General features: G+C 51.5%; 1 protein-coding gene across 14 annotated transcripts in view; it reads left to right on the top strand.

Annotated features, from left to right (window-relative positions):
- Positions 1-14,353, top strand: part of SCRIB (scribble planar cell polarity protein) — a 182,473-nt gene extending 168,120 nt beyond the window's left edge. For 13 of the 14 annotated variants that reach the window (XM_077271493.1, XM_077271488.1, XM_077271498.1 and 10 more), the window contains one exon: positions 10,630-14,353. In XM_077271493.1, the coding sequence (XP_077127608.1) occupies positions 10,630-10,805 (176 nt within the window). In that variant the 3' untranslated portion in view covers positions 10,806-14,353. Of the gene's footprint in view, positions 1-10,338; positions 10,387-10,629 lie in introns of all 14 variants that reach the window. The other variant, XM_077271494.1, reaches the window with a different exon arrangement.
- Positions 14,354-14,589: the final 236 nt, after the last annotated feature.

The following is a 14,589-nucleotide window of genomic DNA, read 5'->3' as shown; positions in this document are numbered from 1 at the left end:
ATCCTGCCTTATTCCTGACTAGATGACATGTACAGCTCCTGGTACAGAGGAGACGCCGTCTATCCTGCCTTATTCCTGACTAGATGACATGTACAGCTCCTGGTACAGAGGAGACGCCGTCTATCCTGCCTTATTCCTGACTAGATGACATGTATAGCTCCTGGTACAGAGGAGACACCGTCTATCCTCCCTTATTCCTGACTAGATGACATGTATAGCTCCTGGTACAGAGGAGACGGCGTCTATCCTGCCTTATTCCTGACTAGATGACATGTACAGCTCCTGGTACAGAGGAGACGCCGTCTATCCTCCCTTATTCCTGACTAGATGACATGTATAGCTCCTGGTACAGAGGAGACGCCGTCTATCCTGCCTTATTCCTGACTAGATGCCATGTACAGCTCCTGGTACAGAGGAGACGCCGTCTATCCTCCCTTATTCCTGACTAGATGACAAGTATAGCTCCTGGTACAGAGGAGACGGCGTCTATCCTGCCTTATTCCTGACTAGATGACATGTAAAGCTCCTTGTACAGAGGAGACGCCGTCTATCCTGCCTTATTCCTGACTAGATGACATGTACAGCTCCTGGTACAGAGGAGACGCCGTCTATCCTCCCTTATTCCTGACTAGATGACAAGTATAGCTCCTGGTACAGAGGAGACGGCGTCTATCCTGCCTTATTCCTGACTAGATGACATGTACAGCTCCTGGTACAGAGGAGACGCCGTCTATCCTCCCTTATTCCTGACTAGATGCCATGTACAGCTCCTGGTACAGGGGAGACGCCGTCTATCCTGCCTTATTCCTGACTAGATGACATGTAAAGCTCCTTGTACAGAGGAGATGCCGTCTATCCTGCCTTATTCCTGACTAGATGACATGTACAGCTCCTGGTACAGAGGAGATGCCGTCTATCCTCCCTTATTCCTGACTAGATGCCATGTACAGCTCCTGGTACAGGGGAGACGGCGTCTATCCTGCCTTATTCCTGACTAGATGACATGTACAGCTCCTGGTACAGAGGAGATGCCGTCTATCCTCCCTTATTCCTGACTAGATGCCATGTACAGCTCCTGGTACAGGGGAGACGGCGTCTATCCTGCCTTATTCCTGACTAGATGACAGGTACAGCTCCTGGTACAGAGGAGACGCCGTCTATCCTGCCTTATTCCTGACTAGATGACATGTACAGCTCCTGGTACAGAGGAGACGCCGTCTATCCTGTCTTATTCCTGACTAGATGACATGTATAGTTCCTGGTACAGAGGAGACGCCGTCTATCCTGCCTTATTCCTGACTAGATGACATGTACAGCTCCTGGTACAGAGGAGACGCCGTCTATCCTGCCTTATTCCTGACTAGATGACATGTACAGCTCATGGTACAGAGGAGACGCCGTCTATCCTCCCTTATTCCTGACTAGATGACATGTATAGCTCCTGGTACAGAGGAGACGCCGTCTATCCTCCCTTATTCCTGACTAGATGACATGTACAGCTCCTGGTACAGGGGAGACGCCGTCTATCCTGTCTTATTCCTGACTAGGTGACATGTATAGCTCCTGGTACAGAGGAGACGCCGTCTATCCTCCCTTATTCCTGACTAGATGACATGTACAGCTCCTGGTACAGGGGAGACGCCGTCTATCCTGTCTTATTCCTGACTAGATGACATGTATAGCTCCTGGTACAGAGGAGATGCCGTCTATCCTGCCTTATTCCTGACTAGATGACATGTATAGCTCCTGGTACAGAGGAGACGCCGTCTATCCTGCCTTATTCCTGACTAGATGCCATGTATAGCTCCTGGTACAGAGGAGACGTCGTCTATCCTCCCTTATTCCTGACTAGATGACATGTACAGCTCCTGGTACAGGGGAGACGCCGTCTATCCTGCCTTATTCCTGACTAGATGACATGTATAGTTCCTGGTACAGAGGAGACGCCGTCTATCCTGCTTTATTCCTGACTAGATGACATGTACAGCTCCTGGTACAGAGGAGACGCCGTCTATCCTTCCTTATTCCTGACTAGATGACATGTACAGCTCCTGGTACAGGGGAGACGCCGTCTGTCCTCCCTTACTCGTGACTAGATGACATGTACAGCTCCTGGTACAGAGGAGACGGCGTCTATCCTGCCTTATTCCTGTCTAGATGACATGTACAGCTCCTGGTACAGAGGAGACGCCGTCTATCCTCCCTTATTCCTGACTAGATGACATGTACAGCTCCTGGTACAGAGGAGACGCCGTCTATCCTCCCTTATTCCTGACTAGATGCCATGTATAGCTCCTGGTACAGAGGAGACGCCGTCTATCCTCCCTTATTCCTGACTAGATGACATGTATAGCTCCTGGTACAGAGGAGACGGCGTCTATCCTGCCTTATTCCTGACTAGATGACATGTACAGCTCCTGGTACAGAGGAGACGCCGTCTATCCTCCCTTATTCCTGACTAGATGACATGTACAGCTCCTGGTACAGAGGAGACGCCGTCTATCCTCCCTTATTCCTGACTAGATGACATGTATAGCTCCTGGTACAGAGGAGACGCCGTCTATCCTGCCTTATTCCTGACTAGATGACATGTATAGCTCCTGGTACAGAGGAGACGCCGTCTGTCCTCCCTTATTCGTGACTAGATGACATGTACAGCTCCTGGTACAGAGGAGACGGCGTCTATCCTGCCTTATTCCTGTCTAGATGACATGTACAGCTCCTGGTACAGAGGAGACGCCGTCTATCCTCCCTTATTCCTGACAAGATGACATGTACAGCTCCTGGTACAGAGGAGACGCCGTCTATCCTCCCTTATTCCTGACTAGATGCCATGTATAGCTCCTGGTACAGAGGAGACGCCGTCTATCCTCCCTTATTCCTGACTAGATGACATGTACAGCTCCTGGTACAGAGGAGACGGCGTCTATCCTGCCTTATTCCTGACTAGATGCCATGTACAGCTCCTGGTACAGAGGAGACGCCGTCTATCCTCCCTTATTCCTGACTAGATGACATGTACAGCTCCTGGTACAGAGGAGACGGCGTCTATCCTGCCTTATTCCTGACTAGATGCCATGTACAGCTCCTGGTACAGAGGAGACGCCGTCTATCCTCCCTTATTCCTGACTAGATGACATGTATAGCTCCTGGTACAGAGGAGATGCCGTCTATCCTGCCTTATTCCTGACTAGATGACATGTACAGCTCCTGGTACAGGGGAGACGGCGTCTATCCTGCCTTATTCCTGACTAGATGACATGTACAGCTCCTGGTACAGAGGAGACGCCGCCTATCCTCCCTTATTCCTGACTAGATGACATGTACAGCTCCTGGTACAGAGGAGACGCCGCCTATCCTCCCTTATTCCTGACTAGATTACATGTACAGCTCCTGGTACAGAGGAGACGCCGTCTATCCTGCCTTATTCCTGACTAGATGACATGTACAGCTCCTGGTACAGGGGAGACGCCGTCTATCCTGCCTTATTCCTGACTAGATGACATGTACAGCTCCTGGTACAGAGGAGACGCCGTCTATCCTCCCTTATTCCTGACTAGATGACATGTATAGCTCCTGGTACAGAGGAGATGCTTTCTGTCCTGCCTTATTCGTGACTAGATGACATGTACAGCTCCTGGTACAGAGGAGACGCCGTCTATCCTCCCTTATTCCTGACTAGATGACATGTACAGCTCCTGGTACAGAGGAGACGTCGTCTGTCCTCCCTTATTCCTGACTAGATGACATGTACAGCTCCTGGTACAGGGGAGACGCCGTCTATCCTGCCTTATTCCTGACTAGATGACATGTATAGTTCCTGGTACAGAGGAGACGCCGTCTATCCTGCTTTATTCCTGACTAGATGACATGTACAGCTCCTGGTACAGGGGAGACGCCGTCTATCCTTCCTTATTCCTGACTAGATGACATGTACAGCTCCTGGTACAGGGGAGACGCCGTCTGTCCTCCCTTATTCCTGACTAGATGACATGTACAGCTCCTGGTACAGAGGAGACGCCGTCTATCCTGCCTTATTCCTGACTAGATGACATGTATAGCTCCTGGTACAGAGGAGACGCCGTCTGTCCTCCCTTATTCCTGACTAGATGACATGTACAGCTCCTGGTACAGGGGAGACGGCGTCTATCCTGCCTTATTCCTGACTAGATGACATGTACAGCTCCTGGTACAGAGGAGACGCCGTCTATCCTGCCTTATTCCTGACTAGATGACATGTACAGCTCCTGGTACAGGGGAGACGCCGTCTATCCTGCCTTATTCCTGATTAGATGACATGTACAGCTCCTGGTACAGGGGAGACGCCGCCTATCCTCCCTTATTCCTGACTAGATGACATGTACAGCTCCTGGTACAGGGGAGACGGCGTCTATCCTGCCTTATTCCTGACTAGATGACATGTATAGCTCCTGGTACAGGGGAGACGCCGTCTATCCTGCCTTATTCCTGATTAGATGACATGTACAGCTCCTGGTACAGGGGAGACGCCGCCTATCCTCCCTTATTCCTGACTAGATGACATGTACAGCTCCTGGTACAGGGGAGACGGCGTCTATCCTGCCTTATTCCTGACTAGATGACATGTATAGCTCCTGGTACAGAGAAGACGCCGTCTATCCTCCCTTATTCCTGACTAGATGACATGTACAGCTCCTGGTACAGAGGAGACGGCGTCTATCCTCCCTTATTCCTGACTAGATGACATGTATAGCTCCTGGTACAGGGGAGATGCCGTCTATCCTGCCTTATTCCTGACTAGATGACATGTACAGCTCCTGGTACAGAGGAGACGCCGTCTGTCCTCCCTTATTCCTGACTAGATGACATGTACAGCTCCTGGTAAAGAGGAGACGCTGTCTATCCTGCCTTATTCCTGGGTAGATGACATGAATAGCTCCTGGTACAGGGGAGACGCCGTCTATCCTCCCTTATTCCTGACTAGATGACATGTACAGCTCCTGGTACAGGGGAGACGGCGTCTATCCTGCCTTATTCCTGACTAGATGACATGTACAGCTCCTGGTACAGAGGAGACGCCGTCTATCCTGCCTTATTCCTGACTAGATGACATGTACAGCTCCTGGTACAGGGGAGACGCCGTCTATCCTGCCTTATTCCTGACTAGATGACATGTACAGCTCCTGGTACAGAGGAGACGCCGTCTGTCCTCCCTTATTCCTGACTAGATGACATGTACAGCTCCTGGTACAGAGGAGACGCCGTCTGTCCTCCCTTTTTCCTGACTAGATGACATGTATAGCTCCTTATTCCTGACTAGATGACATGTACAGCTCCTGGTACAGAGGAGACGCCGCCTATCCTCCCTTATTCCTGACTAGATGACATGTACAGCTCCTGGTACAGAGGAGACGCCGTCTATCCTGCCTTATTCCTGACTAGATGACATGTACAGCTCCTGGTACAGGGGAGACGCCGTCTATCCTGCCTTATTCCTGACTAGATGACATGTATAGTTCCAGGTACAGAGGAGACGCCGTCTATCCTGCCTTATTCCTGACTAGATGACATGTACAGCTCCTGGTACAGGGGAGACGCCGTCTATCCTGCCTTATTCCTGACTAGATGCCATGTACAGCTCCTGGTACAGAGGAGACGCCGTCTATCCTGCCTTATTCCTGACTAGATGACATGTACAGCTCCTGGTACAGAGGAGACGCTGTCTATCCTGCCTTATTCCTGGGTAGATGACATGTATAGCTCCTGGTACAGGGGAGACGCCGTCTATCCTCCCTTATTCCTGACTAGATGCCATGTTCAGCTCCTGGTACAGAGGAGACGGCGTCTATCCTCCCTTATTCCTGACTAGATGACATGTATAGCTCCTGGTACAGAGGAGACGTCGTCTATCCTCCCTTATTCCTGACTAGATGCCATGTACAGCTCCTGGTACAGAGGAGACGCCGTCTATCCTCCCTTATTCCTGACTAGATGCCATGTACAGCTCCTGGTACAGGGGAGACGGCGTCTATCCTGCCTTATTCCTGACTAGATGACATGTACAGCTCCTGGTACAGAGGAGACGCCGTCTATCCTGCCTTATTCCTGACTAGATGACATGTACAGCTCCTGGTACAGAGGAGACGCCGTCTATCCTGCCTTATTCCTGACTAGATGCCATGTACAGCTCCTGGTACAGGGGAGACGCCGTCTATCCTGCCTTATTCCTGACTAGATGACATGTATAGCTCCTGGTACAGAGGAGACGCCGTCTATCCTCCCTTATTCCTGACTAGATGACATGTATAGCTCCTGGTACAGAGGAGACGCCGTCTATCCTCCCTTATTCCTGACTAGATAACATGTACAGCTCCTGGTACAGAGGAGATGCCGTCTATCCTCCCTTATTCCTGACTAGATGCCATGTACAGCTCCTGGTACAGGGGAGACGGCGTCTATCCTGCCTTATTCCTGACTAGATGACATGTACAGCTCCTGGTACAGAGGAGACGCCGTCTATCCTGCCTTATTCCTGACTAGATGACATGTACAGCTCCTGGTACAGAGGAGACGCCGTCTATCCTGCCTTATTCCTGACTAGATGACATGTACAGCTCCTGGTACAGAGGAGACGTCGTCTATCCTACCTTATTCCTGACTAGATGACATGTACAGCTCCTGGTACAGAGGAGACGCCGTCTATCCTGCCTTATTCCTGACTAGATGACATGTACAGCTCCTGGTACAGAGGAGACGCCGTCTTTCCTACCTTATTCCTGACTAGATGACATGTATAGCTCCTGGTACAGAGGAGACGCCGTCTATCCTGCCTTATTCCTGACTAGATGACATGTACAGCTCCTGGTACAGAGGAGACGCCGTCTATCCTGCCTTATTCCTGACTAGATGACATGTATAGCTCCTGGTACAGAGGAGACGCCGTCTATCCTCCCTTATTCCTGACTAGATGACATGTACAGCTCCTGGTACAGGGGAGACGCCGTCTATCCTCCCTTATTCCTGACTAGATGACATGTATAGCTCCTGGTACAGAGGAGACGCCGTCTATCCTGCCTTATTCCTGACTAGATGACATGTACAGCTCCTGGTACAGAGGAGACGCCGTCTATCCTCCCTTATTTCTGACTAGATGACATGTATAGCTCCTGGTACAGGGGAGATGCCGTCTATCCTGCCTTATTCCTGACTAGATGACATGTACAGCTCCTGGTACAGAGGAGATGCCGTCTATCCTCCCTTATTCCTGACTAGATGACATGTATAGCTCCTGGTACAGGGGAGACGCCGTCTGTCCTGCCTTATTCCTGACTAGATGACATGTACAGCTCCTGGTACAGAGGAGACACCGTCTATCCTGCCTTATTCCTGACTAGATGACATGTATAGCTCCTGGTACAGGGGAGACGCCGTCTATCCTGCCTTATTCCTGACTAGATGACATGTATAGCTCCTAGTACAGAGGAGACGCCGTCTATCCTGCCTTATTCCTGACTAGATGACATGTATAGCTCCTGGTACAGGGGAGATGCCGTCTATCCTGCCTTATTCCTGACTAGATGACATGTACAGCTCCTGGTACAGAGGAGACACCGTCTATCCTGCCTTATTCCTGACTAGATGACATGTATAGCTCCTGGTACAGGGGAGACGCCGTCTATCCTTCCTTATTCCTGACTAGATGACATGTATAGCTCCTGGTACAGAGGAGACGCCGTCTATCCTGCCTTATTCCTGACTAGATGACATGTACAGCTCCTGGTACAGGGGAGATGCTGTCTGTCCTACCTTATTCCTGACTAGATGACATGTACAGCTCCTGGTACAGAGGAGACGCCGTCTATCCTGCCTTATTCCTGACTAGATGACATGTACAGCTCCTGGTACAGAGGAGACGCTGTCTGTCCTACCTTATTCCTGACTAGATGACATGTACAGCTCCTGGTACAGGGGAGATGCCGTCTATCCTGCCTTATTCCTGACTAGATGACATGTATAGCTCCTGATACAGAGGAGACGCCGTCTATTATGCCTTATTCCTGACTAGATGACATGTACAGCTCCTGATACAGAGGGGATGCCGTCTGTCCTGCCTTATTTCTGACTAGATGACATGTACAGCTCCTGGTACAGAGGAGACACCGTCTATCCTGCCTTATTCCTGACTAGATGCCGTGTACAGCTCCTGGTACAGAGGAGACGCCGTCTATCCTGCCTTATTCCTGACTAGATGACATGTACAGCTCCTGGTACAGAGGAGACGGCGTCTATTCTGCCTTATTCCTGACTAGATGCCATGTATAGCTCCTGGTACAGAGGAGATGCCGTCTGTCCTGCCTTATTCCTGACTAGATGACATGTATAGCTCCTGGTACAGAGGAGACGCCGTCTATCCTGCCTTATTCCTGACTAGATGCCATGTATAGCTCCTGGTACAGAGGAGACGCCGTCTGTCCTACCTTATTCCTGACTAGATGACATGTACAGCTCCTGGTACAGAGGAGTCGCCATCTATTCTGCCTTATTCCTGACTAGATGACATGTATAGCTCCTGGTACAGAGGAGACGCCGTCTATCCTGCCTTATTCCTGACTAGATGACATGTACAGCTCCTGGTACAGAGGAGATGCCGTCTATCCTGCCTTATTCCTGACTAGATGACATGTATAGTTCCTGGTACAGAGGAGACGCCGTCTATCCTGCCTTATTCCTGACTAGATGCCATGTACAGCTCCTGGTACAGAGGAGTCGCCGTCTATCCTACCTTATTCCTGACTAGATGACATGTATAGCTCCTGGTACAGAGGAGACGCCGTCTGTCCTACCTTATTCCTGACTAGATGACATGTACAGCTCCTGGTACAGGGGAGACGCTGTCTATCCTGTCTTATTCCTGACTAGATGCCATGTACAGCTCCTGGTACAGAGGAGTCGCCATCTATCCTGCCTTATTCCTGACTAGATGACATGTATAGCTCCTGGTACAGAGGAGACGCCGTCTGTCCTACCTTATTCCTAACTAGATGACATGTATAGCTCCTGGTACAGAGGAGACGCCGTCTGTCCTACCTTATTCCTGACTAGATGACATGTACAGCTCCTGGTACAGAGGAGACGCCGTCTATCCTGCCTTATTCCTGACTAGATGACATGTACAGCTCCTGGTACAGAGGAGACGCCGCCTATCCTCCCTTATTCCTGACTAGATGACAGGTACAGCTCCTGGTACAGAGGAGACGCCGTCTATCCTGCCTTATTCCTGACTAGATGACATGTACAGCTCCTGGTACAGAGGAGACGCCGTCTATCCTGCCTTATTCCTGACTAGATGACATGTACAGCTCCTGGTACAGAGGAGACGGCGTCTATCCTGCCTTATTCCTGACTAGATGACATGTATAGCTCCTGGTACAGAGGAGACGGCATCTATCCTGCCTTATTCCTGACTAGATGACATGTATAGCTCCTGGTACAGAGGAGACGCCGTCTATCCTGCCTTATTCCTGACTAGATGACATGTATAGCTCCTGGTACAGAGGAGTCGCCATCTATCCTGCCTTATTTCTGACTAGATGACATGTACAGCTCCTGGTACAGGGGAGACGCCGTCTATCCTGCCTTATTCCTGACTAGATGACATGTATAGCTCCTGGTACAGAGGAGACGCCGTCTATCCTGCCTTATTCCTGACTAGATGACATGTATAGCTCCTGGTACAGAGGAGACGCCGTCTATCCTCCCTTATTTCTGACTAGATGACATGTACAGCTCCTGGTACAGAGGAGTCGCCATCTATCCTGCCTTATTCCTGACTAGATGCCATGTACAGCTCCTGGTACAGAGGAGACGCCGTCTATCCTCCCTTATTCCTGACTAGATGACATGTATAGCTCCTGGTACAGAGGAGACGCCGTCTATCCTGCCTTATTCCTGACTAGATGACATGTATAGCTCCTGGTACAGAGGAGACGCCGTCTATCCTCCCTTATTCCTGACTAGATGCCATGTACAGCTCCTGGTACAGAGGAGACGCCGTCTATCCTGCCTTATTCCTGACTAGATGACATGTACAGCTCCTGGTACAGAGGAGACGCCGTCTATCCTCCCTTATTCCTGACTAGATGACATGTATAGCTCCTGGTACAGAGGAGACGCCGTCTATCCTGCCTTATTCCTGACTAGATGACATGTATAGCTCCTGGTACAGAGGAGACGCCATCTTTCCTTTCTCCTTGCTGTCTGCCTACTCCCTTACAGGTCTTTCTCTTTTTCTGCCGTCTTGTTAGGTTTGGGGGGGGGGTCTGATTTTTCTTTGTCCTAATTCTCCTTCTACTCTGACAGATTGAGCCCGTTCCTCTGTTTGCTCTTCCTGGCAGTTCGGCCTTCTGGGTAGGATTTACCGTGTGCTGCTTTCAGCATGGAGTGATACTAACTTTCTGGCCGCATGTCCCCTCGTTCAGATAGCGGACCCTCATTTATATCAGCACCTCATACTGACCACCTCAGGAAGTGTCTGCTCATGCTCCCCTGACAGGCCTGTGGCCGGGCCAGATGTGTGACTTACCTTCCTGTGCCCTCGCACCCTGTCGTCAGTTCCCATCAACTCACGCTCGCTTTCTTCCCCCTTTGCAGCGCCGTACGCCTTTGAGGAGGAGGACCAGAGAGAGGCTCTGGAAGATTTTGGGGAGGAACAGGACGGCCTCCTCCCAGCCCCCAATACATCTGCACTGGAGGAAATGGCCAATTACAGCAACAAGCGGAAGCTGCGGCACACCCGGCGGAGCCTCGAGACCGCCGTTCCCACCTAGAGGGTCTCCCTCAGCCAGCACTGTGAACACTCACTATACACAGACTGCACATGCGGGGACGCCACTGAATACTCTGCCACCCGCAACGCTGAGCCAGGCACGGACCACTTCCATCAGAGACACTGTGATACCAGCCGTTCACCCGCCGCTGATTTTTTTGGGTTCTTGTGCTTTTCCCCGCTCGGTGAAGGGACACGCTCTGACTCCAGCTTCTGGTGCGGCCATTACTTGCTCTTTTCCTGGTGGCAGTTTCACAATCTCCGTGTGGTGGATGGACGACTCGAAGAAACCGTCAGTCACTGGCTGTGTAGTGTCTGATAACCAGCAGCGTCGTCACCCCAGGTCCACTGAATGGGGGCGCTCTCGGCCTTCTTACTGACTGTTCTCATTGGACTTTCAATCAGATGACCGAAAAAAATGAAAAACACTTTGTTTTGGGGAGGGGCGTGGATTGCAGTATGAGACCTTTGTGTGTATGATGATTTGGGGGCTCCCAATGCCATTTCCTGCTGAGACTTGAGGTGCATGTGATTGGGTGAGGACCGCAGGGCGTTTCTCGGTGAGGACCGAGGTGCGTGTGACTGGGTGAGGACCGCAGGGCGTTTCTCGGTGAGGACCGAGGTGCGTGTGACTGGGTGAGGACCGCAGGGCGTTTCTCGGTGAGGACCGAGGTGCGTGTGACTGGGTGAGGACCGAGGTGCGTGTGACTGGGTGAGGACTGCAGGGCTTTTCTCGGTGAGGACCAAGGAGCGTGTGACTGGGTGAGGACCGCAGGGCGTTTCTCGGTGAGGACCGAGGTGCGTGTGACTGGGTGAGGACCGCAGGGCGTTTCTCGGTGAGGACCGAGGTGCGTGTGACTGGGTGAGGACCGCAGGGCGTTTCTCGGTGAGGACCGAGGTGCGTGTGACTGGGTGAGGACCGCAGGGCGTTTCTCGGTGAGGACCGAGGTGCGTGTGACTGGGTGAGGACCGCAGGGCGTTTCTCGGTGAGGACCGAGGTGCGTGTGACTGGGTGAGGACCGCAGGGCGTTTCTCGGTGAGGACCGAGGTGCGTGTGACTGGGTGAGAACCGAGGTGTGTGTGGCTAGGTGAGCAATGCGGGGACGTTTCTTGTGAGAACTGAAGTGATGTGGCTGGGTGAGGACCTCAGGGGCGTTACTTGGTGAGAAGCGAGGTGCATGTGACTGGGTGAGGACCCTAGGGGCGTTTCTCGGCGAGAAGCGAGGTGCATGTGGCTGGGTGAGGACCCTAGGGGTGTTACTTGGTGACAACCACAGTGGTGTTACTTAATGGGGGCCGCAGGGGCATTACCCAGTTAGGACCGAGGCGGCTGTTGCCAGATGAAGGCCACAGGAGGCATTACCTGGATAAGCCTGAGGTGGGGTTTTCAGGATGAGGGCAATAGTGCAACTACCTGTAGATGGTGGTGACTCTGAAGCCGATGTACGGTGGGGCCGCAGTGGGATTACCGTGTGCTCCGATTATCAGACGGCAGCCTTTGTGGCCATTACCAGATGGAGGCACCCGTGGGCTGGTGGTAGGAGAGATTACGTAGGCGTTAGCTTTGGGGAGGAATTGCCGAGCCTGGTCCTTGGATGGTATTGTCTGACTCGGGGGGAGCATTGCCAGACTGTGGTCTCGGTGGAGGAACATTGATAGACGGCGGTTTCGAGGGTGGGTGGGGCAGTAGCCTTGCTTTTCCAGTCTATAGGAAGCAGTGTCGGGGGCCCATTACCCGGCCCTTGATGTTTTTAGAGGGACTGTTTTTAGGGTGGGTGTTTTTTAGCCCGTGTTCGCGGACACTGATCTCTGATTTTAGAGCTTCTCGTAGACGAGTCTTCCATTAATGGTGATATATATAATATAATTTTTTTTTTTCTTTTTTAATATTTTTTTATTGGGTCCAGGATGGAGTTCACAGCGAGGTGAGCGTGGCTTGTACAGGTGTGTGTGTGACTGGGCGAGGATGGTGACCGTGTCGGGTGTGAATATTTATGGGTGACTGAGTTTATTTATAGTGTGTGAGTGCAACTGGCGATCTCCCTGCCTTCCCATAGGGCGCTGGGGCCCTTGTCACTGGCGGTGGGGCCCGGCATAGTCCGCGGGGGATGTATGGTGCATTCTGACACCAGCCGCTGATCATGCCCTTCCGCCGCAGACGTGGCAGACACTGCCCGCATGATGCCAGCATGGTCAATGCACTGCCCCCATCCTGGGGGTGAGGATCAGGATATGGCCTGTAGGGGGGGGGGGGGGGGAGCACTTTTTGCAACACTAATAAACAATACATTAAAGTTATTTCCAATCGACCGTTTTGTGTTTCCAGCACCGATGTGTTTCCATGGTGACTGACTACAAACAAGCCATACGTGTTGTCTGTGGCTTACATTCCCTGGGAGGAGCCACGGCATCAGACTACGCTGTGGTTGTAGTCTGTAACCATGGAGACGCATAGCTCTGCATAGGAGCTGTGGACACAGAACAAGTGCAGACGCTGAGGATAACTAGGACCGTTTTTAGGGATTCTTCTTTTAGATGCATTTTTGAGATATCTGGGCAGATTTATTCCCACTAACCACATAGATGGCACGAAGCGAGACCAGAGAGGCGGAAATGCTGTCAAGTTTAGGCCGGTGCTTCCCTGTCGGCCATTGCTCTGTTACACTGCCGCCCGGCACAATTATTTCAGAATGTCAGGAAATCTGCCGCCTTTTGGCATCGCCCTTATCCTCCCCCATAGCAGGACCATGTGACGTGGCACTGGGGGTCCTTGAGGGGTGAATTTTTCTGCATTTTTATTAGTAAATTTTCCCCACTGTTGCAAAAGTATACACATCCAACAAATCCTCCCCACTGGTCAGCCAGGGGGTGCGGTGGTGTCCATTAGGGGTCACTGCCGGCCGCCCGAGCCGCCCCCCAAGTCTCATTCTTCGAGGAACATTTGTTATCTTACTGGAATGTTTGTTTTTTTTCTTGCTCCTCATCCAGGAGATGTAGAACTCCAACTCTCACTATGCTTGCTAAGGTCTGCTGGGAGTTGTAGTTTTACTACACCACTGTAGTAGGGCCAAGATAGCGGCCATCACGTATACCCCTCCCCCACAAGCCACAGACATGATTCCTCTGCTCGGGGCCCGCCCCGTTCACCTCCGTATGTCCCTATGGGGCCACAGCAGGAGGTCGGTCGGAGGGCGGCAGACACGGGGGTCTGGTATCATTCATGTTGCCCCCCAGGATCATCCCCACACCCACTGCTGCCGAGGCGAGAGCCGCTGCCCGCGTGGTGCCTTATTGCAGCCATGGACCAGGCGAGTGAATGACGATGGGGTCTGAAGTTACCGACGTCTCTTCTGGGGGTTTTCTATGAATTCTTATTACTGAGCCTCTCGTATTGGGGTGATGTTATGGGGTCTCTCTCGCCTCTTCTTGGGCACTAAGCGCTGGAGGCGTCGGGCGCCGAGGCTGTAACTAGTGATATTTGTACAACCAAAGAACTTTATTTTGTGGCTCACAAACAATAAAGTTTACTTTACATTACATCGCTGCTTGGCGAGTCTTTGGATTTGAAGAGGCAAATAGTGCCGCCACATCATGTTTATCCTTCAGAGCTGCACTCCCTATTCTACTGGTATATCATGTCTTATCCTTCAGTCACCTCCAGAGCTTCAATCACTATTCTGCTGTTACATTGTGTCTTATCCTCCAGAGCTGCACTCATGATTTGCACCACGTCTGGACTGTGTTGGCTCAGGCTATGCAAAAGAACATATTGCACCAGGGCAGCA

This window comes from Ranitomeya variabilis, chromosome 6, assembly GCF_051348905.1.
Source record: "Ranitomeya variabilis isolate aRanVar5 chromosome 6, aRanVar5.hap1, whole genome shotgun sequence".
NCBI lineage: Eukaryota > Metazoa > Chordata > Amphibia > Anura > Dendrobatidae > Ranitomeya > Ranitomeya variabilis.
This window is presented reverse-complemented; position numbering and strand designations above follow the sequence as displayed.